At 49.9% G+C, this 13,768-nt stretch overlaps 1 protein-coding gene across 6 annotated transcripts in view; it reads right to left on the reverse strand.

Moving 5' to 3' along the window:
* Positions 1-13,768, reverse strand: part of LOC135401127 (four and a half LIM domains protein 2-like) — a 137,283-nt gene that overhangs the window by 98,629 nt on the left and 24,886 nt on the right. For 5 of the 6 annotated variants that reach the window (XM_064633327.1, XM_064633326.1, XM_064633324.1 and 2 more), the window contains one exon: positions 2,021-2,106. In XM_064633327.1, coding sequence (XP_064489397.1) covers positions 2,021-2,106 — 86 coding nt within the window. Of the gene's footprint in view, positions 1-2,020; positions 2,107-7,376; positions 8,607-13,768 lie in introns of those variants that run through there. The other variant, XM_064633323.1, reaches the window with a different exon arrangement.

Below are 13,768 nucleotides of genomic sequence, written 5' to 3' on the forward strand. Positions count from 1 at the left end.
TCTCTCTCTCTCTCCGCAATGCCTTCTCATGCAGCTCGCTACTGCCCCCTACTTGACGATGCTGAAACGTCGATTTTACTGTGGCCATTCGGGGGTATCTCATATCTCCTGCCTGCGCTCCATCTGTGCTCCTAAATGCTCAAAAAGCCGAAGTCTCGGCACGGGGGAAAACGATTACTGTATATGTAGTAATTTTCGCGAGGAACCAATTTTCGCGAAATTCGCGAGCGCTCGCTTCTTCGCAAATTTAAAGTTCCGCGAAATATTCGAACCAATCACAGGAAAATACGAGAAAGAAATACGTGAGAAATTTGGCCCAGGACGCTGAGGGAAACCATGTACGCGGTTTGTTGCACTACGGCGTTGCCTCGTTCTTTGCAAATGGAGTCTTCACGCATCCCGTGATTCCAGTTCATTGTGATCCTGGATCATCCAGCCAGCATGTATATGCGTTCAAGCACATTGCCACGCGGATGGGCCTTTATAAACGTTACCGAATCACTATCGAGTGACAAGAATGACGGGAGCCAGGGCAATTCGGCAATAACTCAAGCCGAGTGAGGACCCCCTAATCGCAGCCGTCAAATGCGCGGAAGACAAATGCGACAAATTCGGCCACCGCGGTAGCGCGAATTTAAGGTTCCACAAATTATTGCCAGATTCTGGCTCCTCACAAAGTCGCGAATTATTGAGCCGGCGAATTGAACCACTTATACAGTACTGATAATACATACTGATAATATATGCCATATTATCAGTCCCCCTGCGGTGTACGAAGCGAAGTGCATCACATTGCCATGAAATGAATCAACAGGGGCCAATTGTCGTGAGAGCTCGTATGCAGCATATTGACCATCGCTCTCTCAGCATTGCGAAACTTCTAAGCCCTTCTTGGTCCAATACAATGCACCCGGTACAAGGTTCTCACGCTTTAGAAGACTCCATGTCGGGTACTGGCCAGGTGACCGAGCGAAAGTTTCAAACCGAAAACGGCGCAGCTGGCCGCCTAACAGCGCTGAAGAGCCATCACCTATCATCATCCAATGCATTTGCATGCGTTCGCTACGTGCTGCGAGTAAGTTAACCTTTAGCCCAACGACGCTTATACAGCACGTCACATTCATGTAATACCAAGCGGCTACTCATTTTACCTTGTTGGTTTTGTATATGTAAATGTCATGTACTCACGTCCGCTCTTACGCATACACGTGCTACTTCCCACTTCCGGAAAAGTACAGCGAAATTATTACACTGCCGTACTGCAGGCCAATGATTCTCTTTTCGCGTAAACATTTTCTTGTGGACTTCTGGATTTGTACTGTTTTAAATGAAGCCGCGGACAGCTGTGCTCATCGCAGCATGATCCTTTTGATATTCGTAAGAAAATGAAAGACGACAACATAAAGAATTGTACAGTTCCACGCAGGACACATATAGTCATGGGGCAGGTGTTACTTTTCTGCTCTGTGTCGTTCGACCGCCGGACGTCCAGCCTTCCGGTAGATGGTGCCGTGGTGCCTTACAGGGTAGGGTAGGGTGCACCCTATTACAGAGTTATTGTGAGTTGACACAGCCACGCAGTTGAACGTCCAAAAAAGGGTGCGAAGTAAGGTGAAAAGGGTAGGAATTCCTTTGTGTCGTTCTGAATGAAGGCGGTTGATGATTCTGTAATTATTCATTCGCAGTGGAGCCCACACGGCAAGCTGGCGTTTGTCACACTGCGAAAGTTTGTGGTGCCATACTGCTGAAGCAAATAGAGTGTTACTCACCCGTAGGAATTAAGATATCCTCCTTCCTCCGTGTTTGTGCTACGTTCTACCACGGGTTACGTACAATTACCAGCTACACCACCTGAAGACCCTATAGTAACCCGTAGTGCTCCACGGATCAATCAGTATTCCCGAATGGAAATCAATTGAGATATCAACACCTCAGCGTTGTTGGGTACAAGTCGTCGTCATTGGAAGTGCCACCTATACATAACATCACCTACCATGAAGCGAGCCATATCACTGCTTACCTCCATAGATGAGGACTGAATCCTGGACATTTCTCCTTGCAAGTAAGGCACGGTTGTCCTTCGTCTACTTCATGTACTAGAACTCCCTGCAATAATTTAAACTGGTGTTAACAACGCATAATAACGTCAAGATATACGGCACTCTACAGTGTTTTGTTTATTAATTTGTAGTGTGTGAAGGAAGAGACAGAGACAGCATGGCTGGAATTCTCTTCAGGGTATATTGATTGATTGATTGAAAGGAAGTAAAAAAAAAAAAAGAGAGAGTAGATTTACACGTGAGGTGAGTCAGCCTATTTGTGTGGCGACATGCCGCACGTGCCGCGGATAATTTCGACCACCTGGGTTTCTTTTGACGCGCGCCGGAAAAGAAGTAGACGCTCTCGCGCTTGTAGGATGCACTGTCTGCGGTAAACAGATCGTTCAAAGCAGCTGTTTTGTGCTCTTTCGTCCCACAAAGTCTACCGTGCACTTTGCCGTGCCGACATGCCGCGCTGACTAATTACTCAATGTAGGTAGATCACTCAGATGTCTGCATGAAAAGCTATGAAAGCGATTCGATCCTGGCAAATTTCAAAGTGATTGAGCATCGCGGTGCATATAGTGAAAACGCGAAGAGTACGAATCTCGCATTCGATACAGCGAAAATGGCCGTGTTGCGAAGAGCATACAGTGAGAAAACGCTCCGCAGACGCACAACACTTGGCTGTTATTGCGGGACAACTTACTGCGATCCCAGCCGCTTCAGTGTTGTGAGTCACGTCGCCGCCTGGGGAGCAGTGTCATAACTCCTCTTCGCATCACCACCATATGGAGTTCGTATACATGTCGCATTATAGCTGTAAGCACTACAACGCGCAGTCACTTTGTTTCACGTGATTGGTTGAGCGATTTTCGCAGTGGCCACACCCAGAAGCAGAGTATCAACGCAGTATTTTGTATCAGTCTCGGTAAAACAATTACAGACATGAAGTACCACTTGAGCCGTGTTCACCTCAGTATGTGAACTTCGACGTGTTTTTGTAATATGTTTTTCAGCAGGTGTCTAAGTACCATCTTTTACTATGGTTCATTTTGTTTGTGTGTGATTGCGACAGCTATCCCGGGTAACAATCCGCTCGTAGCATCCGAAATAGGGTGTCAAGAGCGCTAGATAAAACGTGTACACAAAAAAGGTAGCGCTAATGCGACGAAAAACATGAAGAAGTGGTGCCCGATAAGACTGACGCCCCAGTTCAAACACTCGCTCAAGGGGTCACCACTCGAAGGTAACTTGGAAAATGAAGCGCGCAGGCCATGGCAGGTGTTCAACCACAGATTTATGTTCGTCAAACCATTCTGTCACCAGTCCTATTTTGCGTGCACGGGTGCGTTATCATCCTGAAACAAGTAACTGAATTCTGTATTCAATGTTCGTATTATTGGGTACATGCGATCCACCAGAATGGACCGATAGTCCTTGGCACTGAGCTCGTGAACAGTTAGAGAGCAGCACGACATAATGGATCAAATCATTACTGATCCACTACCGTGCTGTCGTAAGCAGGTTGCGCCGTCCATAAGCATGTGAAGAGCGTCTCTACACGTGTGCCCCCCCTCCTCGCCCAACCTTATGTGGCAAAGACAGTCATGGTGGACTCATGGGAGAATGTTGCAAGTTAAACATCATCCAAGCTTTAAAGGGGTTGCGACAGGTCACCCCAGGTTATCCAAGATAAGCGTGAAAGACTGTTCTTTACACCGATGTGAACCTTCATTGAAAGTTCCACAGCGAAGAGGGTCATAGAAGCGGAGAAAATGGGCACCGCGAATACCGAAACTCATGCGGCTCTGACATCACACCCCTCACCGCCGCCAGTGAGGGAGCGCACAAGAAGTCACGAACTTACGGCTCCCAATGGGAATGGACGCAGCTCTGAGCTCTGCGACGACTGCGCTTTGCTCGGGAGTATGTTCGAGGGCCAGTGTCTCGCTAAGTACGACACGTACAAGCATAATTCTTTTTTTCCTCAGCATACTTGCGGGCAGGACAATGCGTCCATTGTGTAATGTGTCCACATCTATGAAAGTGTCCCAACCCCTTTAAGGTTTGTGCTGCTGGCACCACAGAAGTCGATGCGCGGCATGGCCACTAGTGACCAACGGTTTGTCAATAGTGGCCCGGCAGTGAATATTCACCCTGCTGGGTTCGAGACTAGCAAGTTTGGTGTAACAGGTGAGTTTGTAGATGCGCATTCAATTGTGCAGTGACTTGGGCAGCTGCGGGCTTAACCTTTCTGGATACAATCGTGTCAGGACTTAAACATGTCTTTCTGACAGCTTTCTCTTGCCACGGCACGTGCTCCTGGATTGGATTGGATTGGAAAAGAAAGAAAAATATGGAGAGGTTAGTCCAGAACCAGTCAGAACTGGCTGCTCCAAAACGCGTTTGTGGGTGAAAAAATAGAGCCTACTGTGTGGTTTTTGGCCCGCTCTGTGGTGTGCCGATTCCGTATATCCCACGACCCTGGGTACGCTCCAAACAGGTGCTGCTTGGTCACGGTCGCACCGTGAAGACGCGTTTCAACAATATATCGCCTTTTAAACTTTAAATCGACTCCCATTATGCCGTGCGGACTGTACCACATAACATACAGCCCTACATACTGCTCGTCTAATTCGAGGTCACATTCTGCCCTTCCTTATCAAATGCCAGCCAGGAAAAGTTTTGAAAAAGCCAGCAGGTAGCGCGCACATCGACCTTCAACCAGGGTGGCCAGGCAAAATACCGAAAAGTCGCCAACGGGCCCTGAAAAAGCCAAAAGTAGCCAATTTCCCGTGTATGTAGCCATTAGACGACTTCAGAAAATCCCTATGGGAACTATGGGAACTTGCTGGTGACAGAGCAGGAGAAGGTGTTTAGGTTTCTGCTTTTTCGGCCGATTGTCCACGAGGAGTCAAGGTCAGCGAAAGCGAAATGTGAAGGACAGTTCTCTCTTCCTCATTCCAGTAATCTCCCAGGATGCAAGGCGTGCGCAAGGAGCACTGGGATTTTCTGAAATTGTCTATTGCGTAGCCAGCGTTGTATAACAACAACAAACAAACAAAATTACCAGGGTCGTGTCGACACGATTCACGTTCCACGCGAAACCTGACCAGAGAACGAAACATAACCAGCCGAGCGACCAGTGCCTAACCAAAAATAAGGGTTGTGATAAATCGTATAGTGACAAGTCATGAGGGAACTATATGACCATAACAGGTGAGTTTGTAGATGCGCATTCAATTGTGCAGTGACTTGGGCAGCTGCGGGCTTAACCTTTCTGGATACAATCGTGTCAGGACTTAAACATGTCTTTCTGACAGCTTTCTCTTGCCACGGCACGTGCTCCTGGATTGGATTGGATTGGAAAAGAAAGAAAAATATGGAGAGGTTAGTCCAGAACCAGTCAGAACTGGCTGCTCCAAAACGCGTTTGTGGGTGAAAAAATAGAGCCTACTGTGTGGTTTTTGGCCCGCTCTGTGGTGTGCCGATTCCGTATATCCCACGACCCTGGGTACGCTCCAAACAGGTGCTGCTTGGTCACGGTCGCACCGTGAAGACGCGTTTCAACAATATATCGCCTTTTAAACTTTAAATCGACTCCCATTATGCCGTGCGGACTGTACCACATAACATACAGCCCTACATACTGCTCGTCTAATTCGAGGTCACATTCTGCCCTTCCTTATCAAATGCCAGCCAGGAAAAGTTTTGAAAAAGCCAGCAGGTAGCGCGCACATCGACCTTCAACCAGGGTGGCCAGGCAAAATACCGAAAAGTCGCCAACGGGCCCTGAAAAAGCCAAAAGTAGCCAATTTCCCGTGTATGTAGCCATTAGACGACTTCAGAAAATCCCTATGGGAACTATGGGAACTTGCTGGTGACAGAGCAGGAGAAGGTGTTTAGGTTTCTGCTTTTTCGGCCGATTGTCCACGAGGAGTCAAGGTCAGCGAAAGCGAAATGTGAAGGACAGTTCTCTCTTCCTCATTCCAGTAATCTCCCAGGATGCAAGGCGTGCGCAAGGAGCACTGGGATTTTCTGAAATTGTCTATTGCGTAGCCAGCGTTGTATAACAACAACAAACAAACAAAATTACCAGGGTCGTGTCGACACGATTCACGTTCCACGCGAAACCTGACCAGAGAACGAAACATAACCAGCCGAGCGACCAGTGCCTAACCAAAAATAAGGGTTGTGATAAATCGTATAGTGACAAGTCATGAGGGAACTATATGATCATAAGCGAGACTACAACGTAGTGTCGGTGGGTTAATTTCATCCAAACCGGGGGTTTTCAACAAGTAGCCCCAGCGCGCGAGAACTAAAACTGTACGAATTACGTCATCCCGACTGAAAGAAGGCTTATTATCGGGAGGTTGAGGGCTCACATCTCCATATTTTTCTCCTACCATCATCATCATCACCATCATCAACGCAATATGTGTATGTACTTCGGCATTAGATGTGTTGAAATGACGAAAACTGTTCCGTTGTACATGCACAGAAGTCTCAATGCAGCGCCAAGAAGTATCCGCAAGGTAGCCAGAAAACAGCCAAGTTGCCATTGGCCAAATTTCGGCGCCACAACAACCAGAAAGTATAGCGAATTTGGCGCAATGTAAGCCAGATATGGCAACACATTAGTAGTGGTGTTCAGCATATATGAGCTGCTGGGCGGCAACATAATGAACAGTCGACGCGTAATTAGTCTCCTGATGCGCGTCCTGAGGAACGGCAGCCTCAGAACTGAATACATTGTCTTTCTTATCTGTTTACTATACAGTCGACGACATTGAGTCTCCGGATGTAGTTAGTTTGTCCGAACCACCTCACAGAAAGCACACCACAGCTGCCAAGCCTCCTGCCACATATGCGCCACTCTGCAGAAGTTACTCTATGTTTTTTGTGTAAATACATCTAAACGCGCTTCTGTTAACGCTTGAAATCGTTATACGACGTGCAGACCGTTTACAACACCTGCGCACCAAAAGAACCTTGATTTGTTTTCGCGACTCGATCGTTTTTCTTCCGCCTGTCAGCTTCCCCTTTAAACGCAGAGTATTCCATTCATAAAACATCCCATGACATCATCGTTCACCCAAGTAGCACCTCAAAATGTAGCCCAAGGAACGTTGTTTCTAAACATGTTCACCGCAGCACAACACCTCTATATTTCTCATCCAGAACTGAACTTTATCCTAACCGCTAGGTACGAACTAAACCCGAAAAAAGTAACTGGAAAGTAACAATTCTAGGCCCTGAATTTAATATTTTATCGCACAAAGTGTCTAAATGCCATGCCGCTGGCGTTTGCAATGGTAAAACCGCACCCACCGAATTACTAAGGCTCCACGACAACTGTCCACATGTTGCTTGAACCCACTGAGCGCCGCTTGTCAACGGCCAATTGTAACGGCATTCCGAAGAGCGTTGTGACGCTGACCTTCGAAGCAGCGATTTCGCGGGGTCTTTCTGTGCGTCAGCTTCTGGAAGTGAATCGCATCTGTGCCGAGAAATGTCCCGCAATAAACCAGAAACCCTGCCACAGAACGAGCAATCTACGTCCATTAATCCCGAATGGCAGTACGGACAGCTTGGAAGTGGTAGGAGTGATGGCGAACATTGCCCTTGTGGTGACCTGGCAGTCTGCTTGAGCGCTTTGCTGTTTCCCTGTGCCTGCGTTGGTTGCTTAGGCTTAGCACCGCTCCCTTCGTAAGGGTCCTTGTTCACACACAAAATTGTACCTGCTGTCTGTAGGGCAGTAGCAGGTGTAGCGCCCGTGATATTCGCCCCAATGGCTACGTTGGACAGTTCCTTGGCAACTGGCTGTAGCCAGTGTTTGCTGTCAGAGAGTAACGTTTTCGTTGGAAAAACTCTTCCTGTCCGCACACAGTTGTCGTGTTTTGTGGAAGTCGAAGTGGCATTTGGAATAGTATTTCTTACAGTTGCAGCGCAATCGCTCTGACTTTGAACCGTGTGACGTCCCCACGAAGGCGAGGAGGCCTCCAGCGCTTTGGAACACTGCTGTTCCTTGCGCTGTCCCTGCCATAAAACCGGCGATGGCTGCCTTAAAGTTGCAACAGGCACCGTTTCTACTGCCGTACTGCTGATTACTGTCACAGGTGATCTCGACAGTTCTCTTTTTCGCTCACCGCTCTCTGTCTTTTTGAATCCACCAACACCGCCGAGCAATGGAGACGATGGACTAGACGAATGCGGAGTGAGCCTCGGCGATCCACCACAAGAACTTGCAGGGGAAGTAGGAGAGTGTCTGTCTCGTTGGCGAACCCCAAGGAACAGACGCACTTCTTCGTCTTCGTCGTCAGACGTCGTGGGCTGCGGGCTACAGGATCTAGCATGACGAGTTCGCCGAGTAGGTGCAACGCGTGGTTGAGGTGTTAACGGTGAACCAGGTTGACGCCGCTCGTTGCTGCTTGGCCAGATAGAAATAGGAGACTTCTTAACGTTCCCTGCTGTATTGAAAGACTGAGATGGCGGCTTAGGCCGTCGCCAGAAAGACTTTGATTCTGAGCTTCCTGCACGCGACATGGTCTCCAAGGGTAGCAACAGTGCAGACAGTAATTACGTTGTTCGCGTGGCGATACGAAAACGGAAGACGTGTAGGATTGCAGGGACAAAGATGTGTAATTCGCGTAAGACACTATTGGCTGAAATCGGATGCTGTCTCGTAGTTCCCATGATCCTTCACACTGTTCGTACAGCAGGTCCCTCACACTTTGCACGCTTTTCTCAAGTAACTCAACGTATCACAGGAGACTCTGAACAGGTGTGTAGAAGATTCCTTTTTGTAGAGATATGCTCGTAGAAAAGTTACTTGGTACTCACAGAAATTACGTATGTGCGTGTGCCATAATCGGGCTCGCCCAGGCACGTCAACTACATTTCCACCGGCTTGTCAACCTTACGCACACGCCGCCAGCTCACACCACATCGCACTCTTGCCTACAATACCAGCACGCCAACAGTGAAGATCACATTCACACACTCGTAATCCGCTGCTGTGGCACAGACGCACGGCACCAGGATCGCGTGACAGGCACATTCGCGGACAAAACTTTTACTCGAATCCCGAGCGATTGGTCGATGGACATCACGACACACCTAGGACTCCCGAGTCGCCACACACAGAGAGCCGCACGAACGGAAAGAACGGCGACTTTTTGTCTCTCGCGATTCCAATCAGAAGAGTGGTTTGCTAGGGTCGCTTGTTTGCCGCGATACAACCGCGACGTTTCTCGAGACGAAAAAAGCGGGAGCCAGATTATGGCGCTTCTACAAAGGCTTTGCGTCAGCGGCGTTAGAGGGCGGCATCCGTGCGCAGATAACAGGGTTTCAGCTCTGAGAGAGAGAAAGAGGAAAAGAAAAAAAGGACGCAGGTAACGAAATGGGGGAGCCTAGAAACGGAAGTGCGTGGTGTTCGACGACTAACGGCACATTGCATGGATAAACTGCTAGAGAGAGAGAAAAGCCAGTGATTCCGGTGGCCTTCGACGAATAGACGGCAGGGTGGGGCTTTGGACGTTTGGAGCTTGGGGTTGTTGTACCTGGGGGAGGGGGGGGGTATAATTTGTTCCGTATGTTGCCACCAAAACTACAGTCCACCCATATGCAAATTACAAACGCCACGCCCGTGCAGTAGCTGCGCAGGTTTAATATGTATTTAAAATAGTATGATACATTTGTCAGTTTTTGCTGTAGTTGTTTACATGTGACGTAACCAAGAGAGGCGAGGCCAAGAACGTCTTGCATGTGGTGGCATTTTGTATGTTGTTTATAATCCAAACGTATGCATCTATCAGACACCCTAATAGAAAACGTAATATATGTGCATGTTTCCTTTCAAATGTTTGGCTTCCCCACACAACTAGGACGCTCTTGTCGAAGACGACTTCAAGGGTTGCGCCAATCCCTGAGCAGCCTAGTATGGAACTGCAAGAGACACCGTGGACATAGAACCAAACTGAAGTAGTTTGCGACGCTTGTACGCATTAAAACAAGGGATGCCGCGAGCATCTACGGTGTTCAGTTTGCAGTAGGCACCCTATCTGATACAGCCGCGACAAGAGCTCACTGCAGAAAGAACGGGCGCAATGCCTATTTAGATAAATCCAATGCAATGCGCCTGCTCAAAGATACATGGGGAGAATATGGTGCGAATAATACCGCGTTATGGGTGATTTCATGCAGTCACTCCTGTGGAAAAGTAATCATACACTAGGGATGGTTCCTACTACCCTTCCCTCGTTCCATCTCTTCTCCAGCGACTCTCGCCTAATCGTCCCCTCCAGTCGAAATCTTTTCAAGTCCCATCAAATTGTGACGTGTGCGTCTCTGCCGACGATAAGGAGCATCTGCTGCTCATGTGCTCAAAAGATGAGACAAGCTGTCGACGTGTACGGTCAATCCTTTCTAGGCTGGACAATACGTGAGTCTGATCGACGTGTAAGGAGATGTCGTTCCTCTACACGGGTCCTGATCGGCGATGATGATATGTTCCAAAGGGAGATGTTCTGGGGAGCTTTTCAACCCGTGCTTTATTTTAGGACGTTGTCGATAGAACTGAATCTTGCGTCATGGCGCACGGTAGTATAGTTACGCGTCGTCGTCGTCCATGGGTTGCCACGTCATTCCCCCACTCAGATGCAGAGCGGTGCTTGCGTTTGAGGTCCGCGTCGATACCACGAAGAGTAGAATGAGGACGACACGTGGTTGAGGTACGGATGGGCACACGGCGTGTTATCGCAGTGGATGCAGCAGCAGCATAATGAGCTGGACAAGTACACTGCGAGCTGGGCCGGTTCCAGTGAGGAGCTGAATCGGAGTAAGCTCCAGGGAGAGAGGGCGACAGTATCGCAACTGTTATGTGAGCGCTGAGCTCTAAGAGTTGTCGCCAGGGAGGTGTCGGGGAGGACCGTCGCGAAACAGATTGTGGTCAGGAACGCAGCTCACTGTGGTCTCCCTGCAAGTCTCTGGTGAAATAGTGGTCCCGGTGCCCCTTGTCTACCAGTGGCTGGTTGGCTGCTGGCTTGCCGAAGGTGCGGACCAATGGGGAAGGCCAGGTGGAAAGATAGCGTGATTTGGGTAACGTGATCGATAGCGTAGGCGATACGTGGTGCAGTGAACAGTGGCATACCGCGACCAGTACTGTAGCGTATGGCTCAGGGAGGTAGCGCTGGTGGGTGCTTGAGGAGGACCGTCGCAAAGCGTGAGGCTACGTGACGCTGTGAAAGATACCGCGGCGTGGAGCGGTGCCGTGAAATTACTGGTCCTTGATTGAGTGTGAAGCGTCGCCGCCTAGCGAGTCCTCGGAAGAACGAGGCACCGTAGCTTCAGCGGTGGCTCTCGAAGTGGTTCTTGGGTAGGCTTCGGGCGATGCAAAATTTGGGATGGTGAAGCGTGATGTTCGATATCCGGGTCACCAAATGTAGAGGAGATGTACTTCAATATGGAGTCCTGATCTGCGTTGATGGAATGTCCTGGAAGGTCGTGTGCTGGGGAGCTTCTCAAAACGGGGCTTCACCCCGGGACGGTGCCGATAGAACTGAAGTTTGTGCCATGACGCGCGGGACCTTGGCGCGGGTATAATGGCGTGTTGTCTTTGTCCACTGGCTACCAGAGACGTATTGAATGCCCTCGAGGGCCGGGACTAAGCAGTAGCTGTGTGCTAGCGCCTGGCATTAGTGACGCCCCGTCGGCGTCATGCCACGAAGAGTAGGATGAGGACGGCAAGTGGATAAAAGACGGTTGGGCTTGTTCGGCACACGCGTTGTTTTTACAGCAGTCGGGGGGGGGGGTATGTTTATTAAGAAAAAAAAGAGAGGAAAAGAAAGTTGGAAGGCATTGGCAAGTACGATGCTAGTTGGGCGGCATCGAGTGAAGAGCTGAAGCGACGCAGGCTCCGCGGAGCGTTGATGTCGCAAGGTATCGGAGGTATGCCGCATCGCAATCGCTACCTGAGGTGATTCAGCGTGGGTTGTCGAAAGAGATGCGCCGGGGAGGACCCTCGCGAAGCAGATGGAGGCCGGGAACAAAGCTCGCTGTGGTCTCCCTTTGGGTCCTCGGTAGAACAGTAGTCCCGGTATACAACTTGTTCACCAAAGGGCGGTTGCCTGTTTTCTTCTCTGAAACAAAACAGGATTATGGACTGGGAAGATAGCGCCGGCTCCGTTCATCGACAGCTGATATAGGAGATCCAGGTGGTACCCACGCTGTCGACATCGGCGTACCGCAAACGGTAGTATACTGAACATGTGGCTCGGGAAAGTGCCGTTGGTGGATGTCTAAGGAAGACTGTCGCGATTAGAGCACTGCACGGGCCGCATTCTTAGGCCCAGGCCCGGCAGAGCCCGGCTTTTCTTTAATTTACCCACCGGGGCCCAGCCCAAGCCCGTAGGATCTAGGTACACTACGTAACGTAGGATCTGGATACACTGGGCCGGGCCGGGCCTGCCCAGCTCGGCACAGTGTATCGGGCTGTAAGGTTGCCCGTGGCTAACTAACAGAGGGGATATAACAGGCTCAAGCCCGACCTACCCCCTGCAATGTACGGGCCCCGGACCATAGTGGTCAAACCCGAGACCAGCCCAGGCCCACAAAAAGAAGGCTTTGCAAAGTCCGGTCAGTGCTCTAGTTTTCGGGTAAGCCCGAGCCCGTGTAGTGCTTTAGTCGCGATGCTTGAGCCAGCGTGATGTAACTACAGGTGAACATGGCGTGCTCCGACTGACGAGGCGCGAAGGGGTGCCGTGAAATGTCTGGTCGTTGAATATAGGCATGGTGCGCCGCCGCATAATGAGTTCTCATAGGAATAAGGTACAGTATCTTAATTAATGCGTTTTGGGATGGTGAAAGGGCCGAACTGCCTACCAGACAGTGATGTTCGCTGTGACGATCACCAAATGTAGAGGAGTGTCCCTCTACAAGAGCCCCGGCCGACAGTGATGGAATTCGTCGTCGTCCACGGTCCGCTACAGGCCGCTCATTGTATGCAAGATTCCTTGGCTCTTGGCCAATTCAGCATGCCAGCACTCCAGGATCTGTTCCGCTTCCTTGGGTACGCCGACACACCGGAAGCGCTGTAAAGGGCCTCTGACTGCAGTATTGGCTGCATTTCTATTCCTTTCTGTTTGCTGCATCTCCAGAGTTATGGAGTAACTGGCTCCCATACCTGAGGGACATTTCCTTTGCTTTCCGCCCCCCCCCCTCTCTCTCTCTCTCTCTCTCGCCAAGAAAAGTTGCAAGGTAGCCTTTTGTATGGCGAACTGCCAATGTATACCCGATACGAAGTAGAGAACTGAGAGGGGAAGAGGGGAAGATTGCCGCACAGGTGCACTCCTAAAAAGGGGGGTTGTATTGTAACTCGACCAGCGGCATGGCCGAGCGGATTAAGGCGTCCAACTTGTTGGTGGTAACCAAGGTCGTGCTGAAGACTGGGAGGTGGTGGGTTCGAATCCTACCGCCGGCTGTGCTGTCTGAGGTTTTCCCTGGGTTTTCCGAAGACTTTCCAGACGAATGTCGGCACAGTTCCCCCTGAAGTCGGCCCAGGACGCATACTAATCCTCCTGTCCCCCACTCCTTCCTGCTGTCCTCTCTCCGTCTGTCCGCCGCTCATAGCCACAGTTGCTTCGCGGTGCTAACACCCAACAAAAAACAGTATTGTATCTTCTTTTTGAGGAGCACATCCTTGCCACATGTCTCACTCCCTTCAG

The sequence above is a fragment of the Ornithodoros turicata genome, chromosome 7, assembly GCF_037126465.1.
Source record: "Ornithodoros turicata isolate Travis chromosome 7, ASM3712646v1, whole genome shotgun sequence".
Lineage (NCBI taxonomy): Eukaryota > Metazoa > Arthropoda > Arachnida > Ixodida > Argasidae > Ornithodoros > Ornithodoros turicata.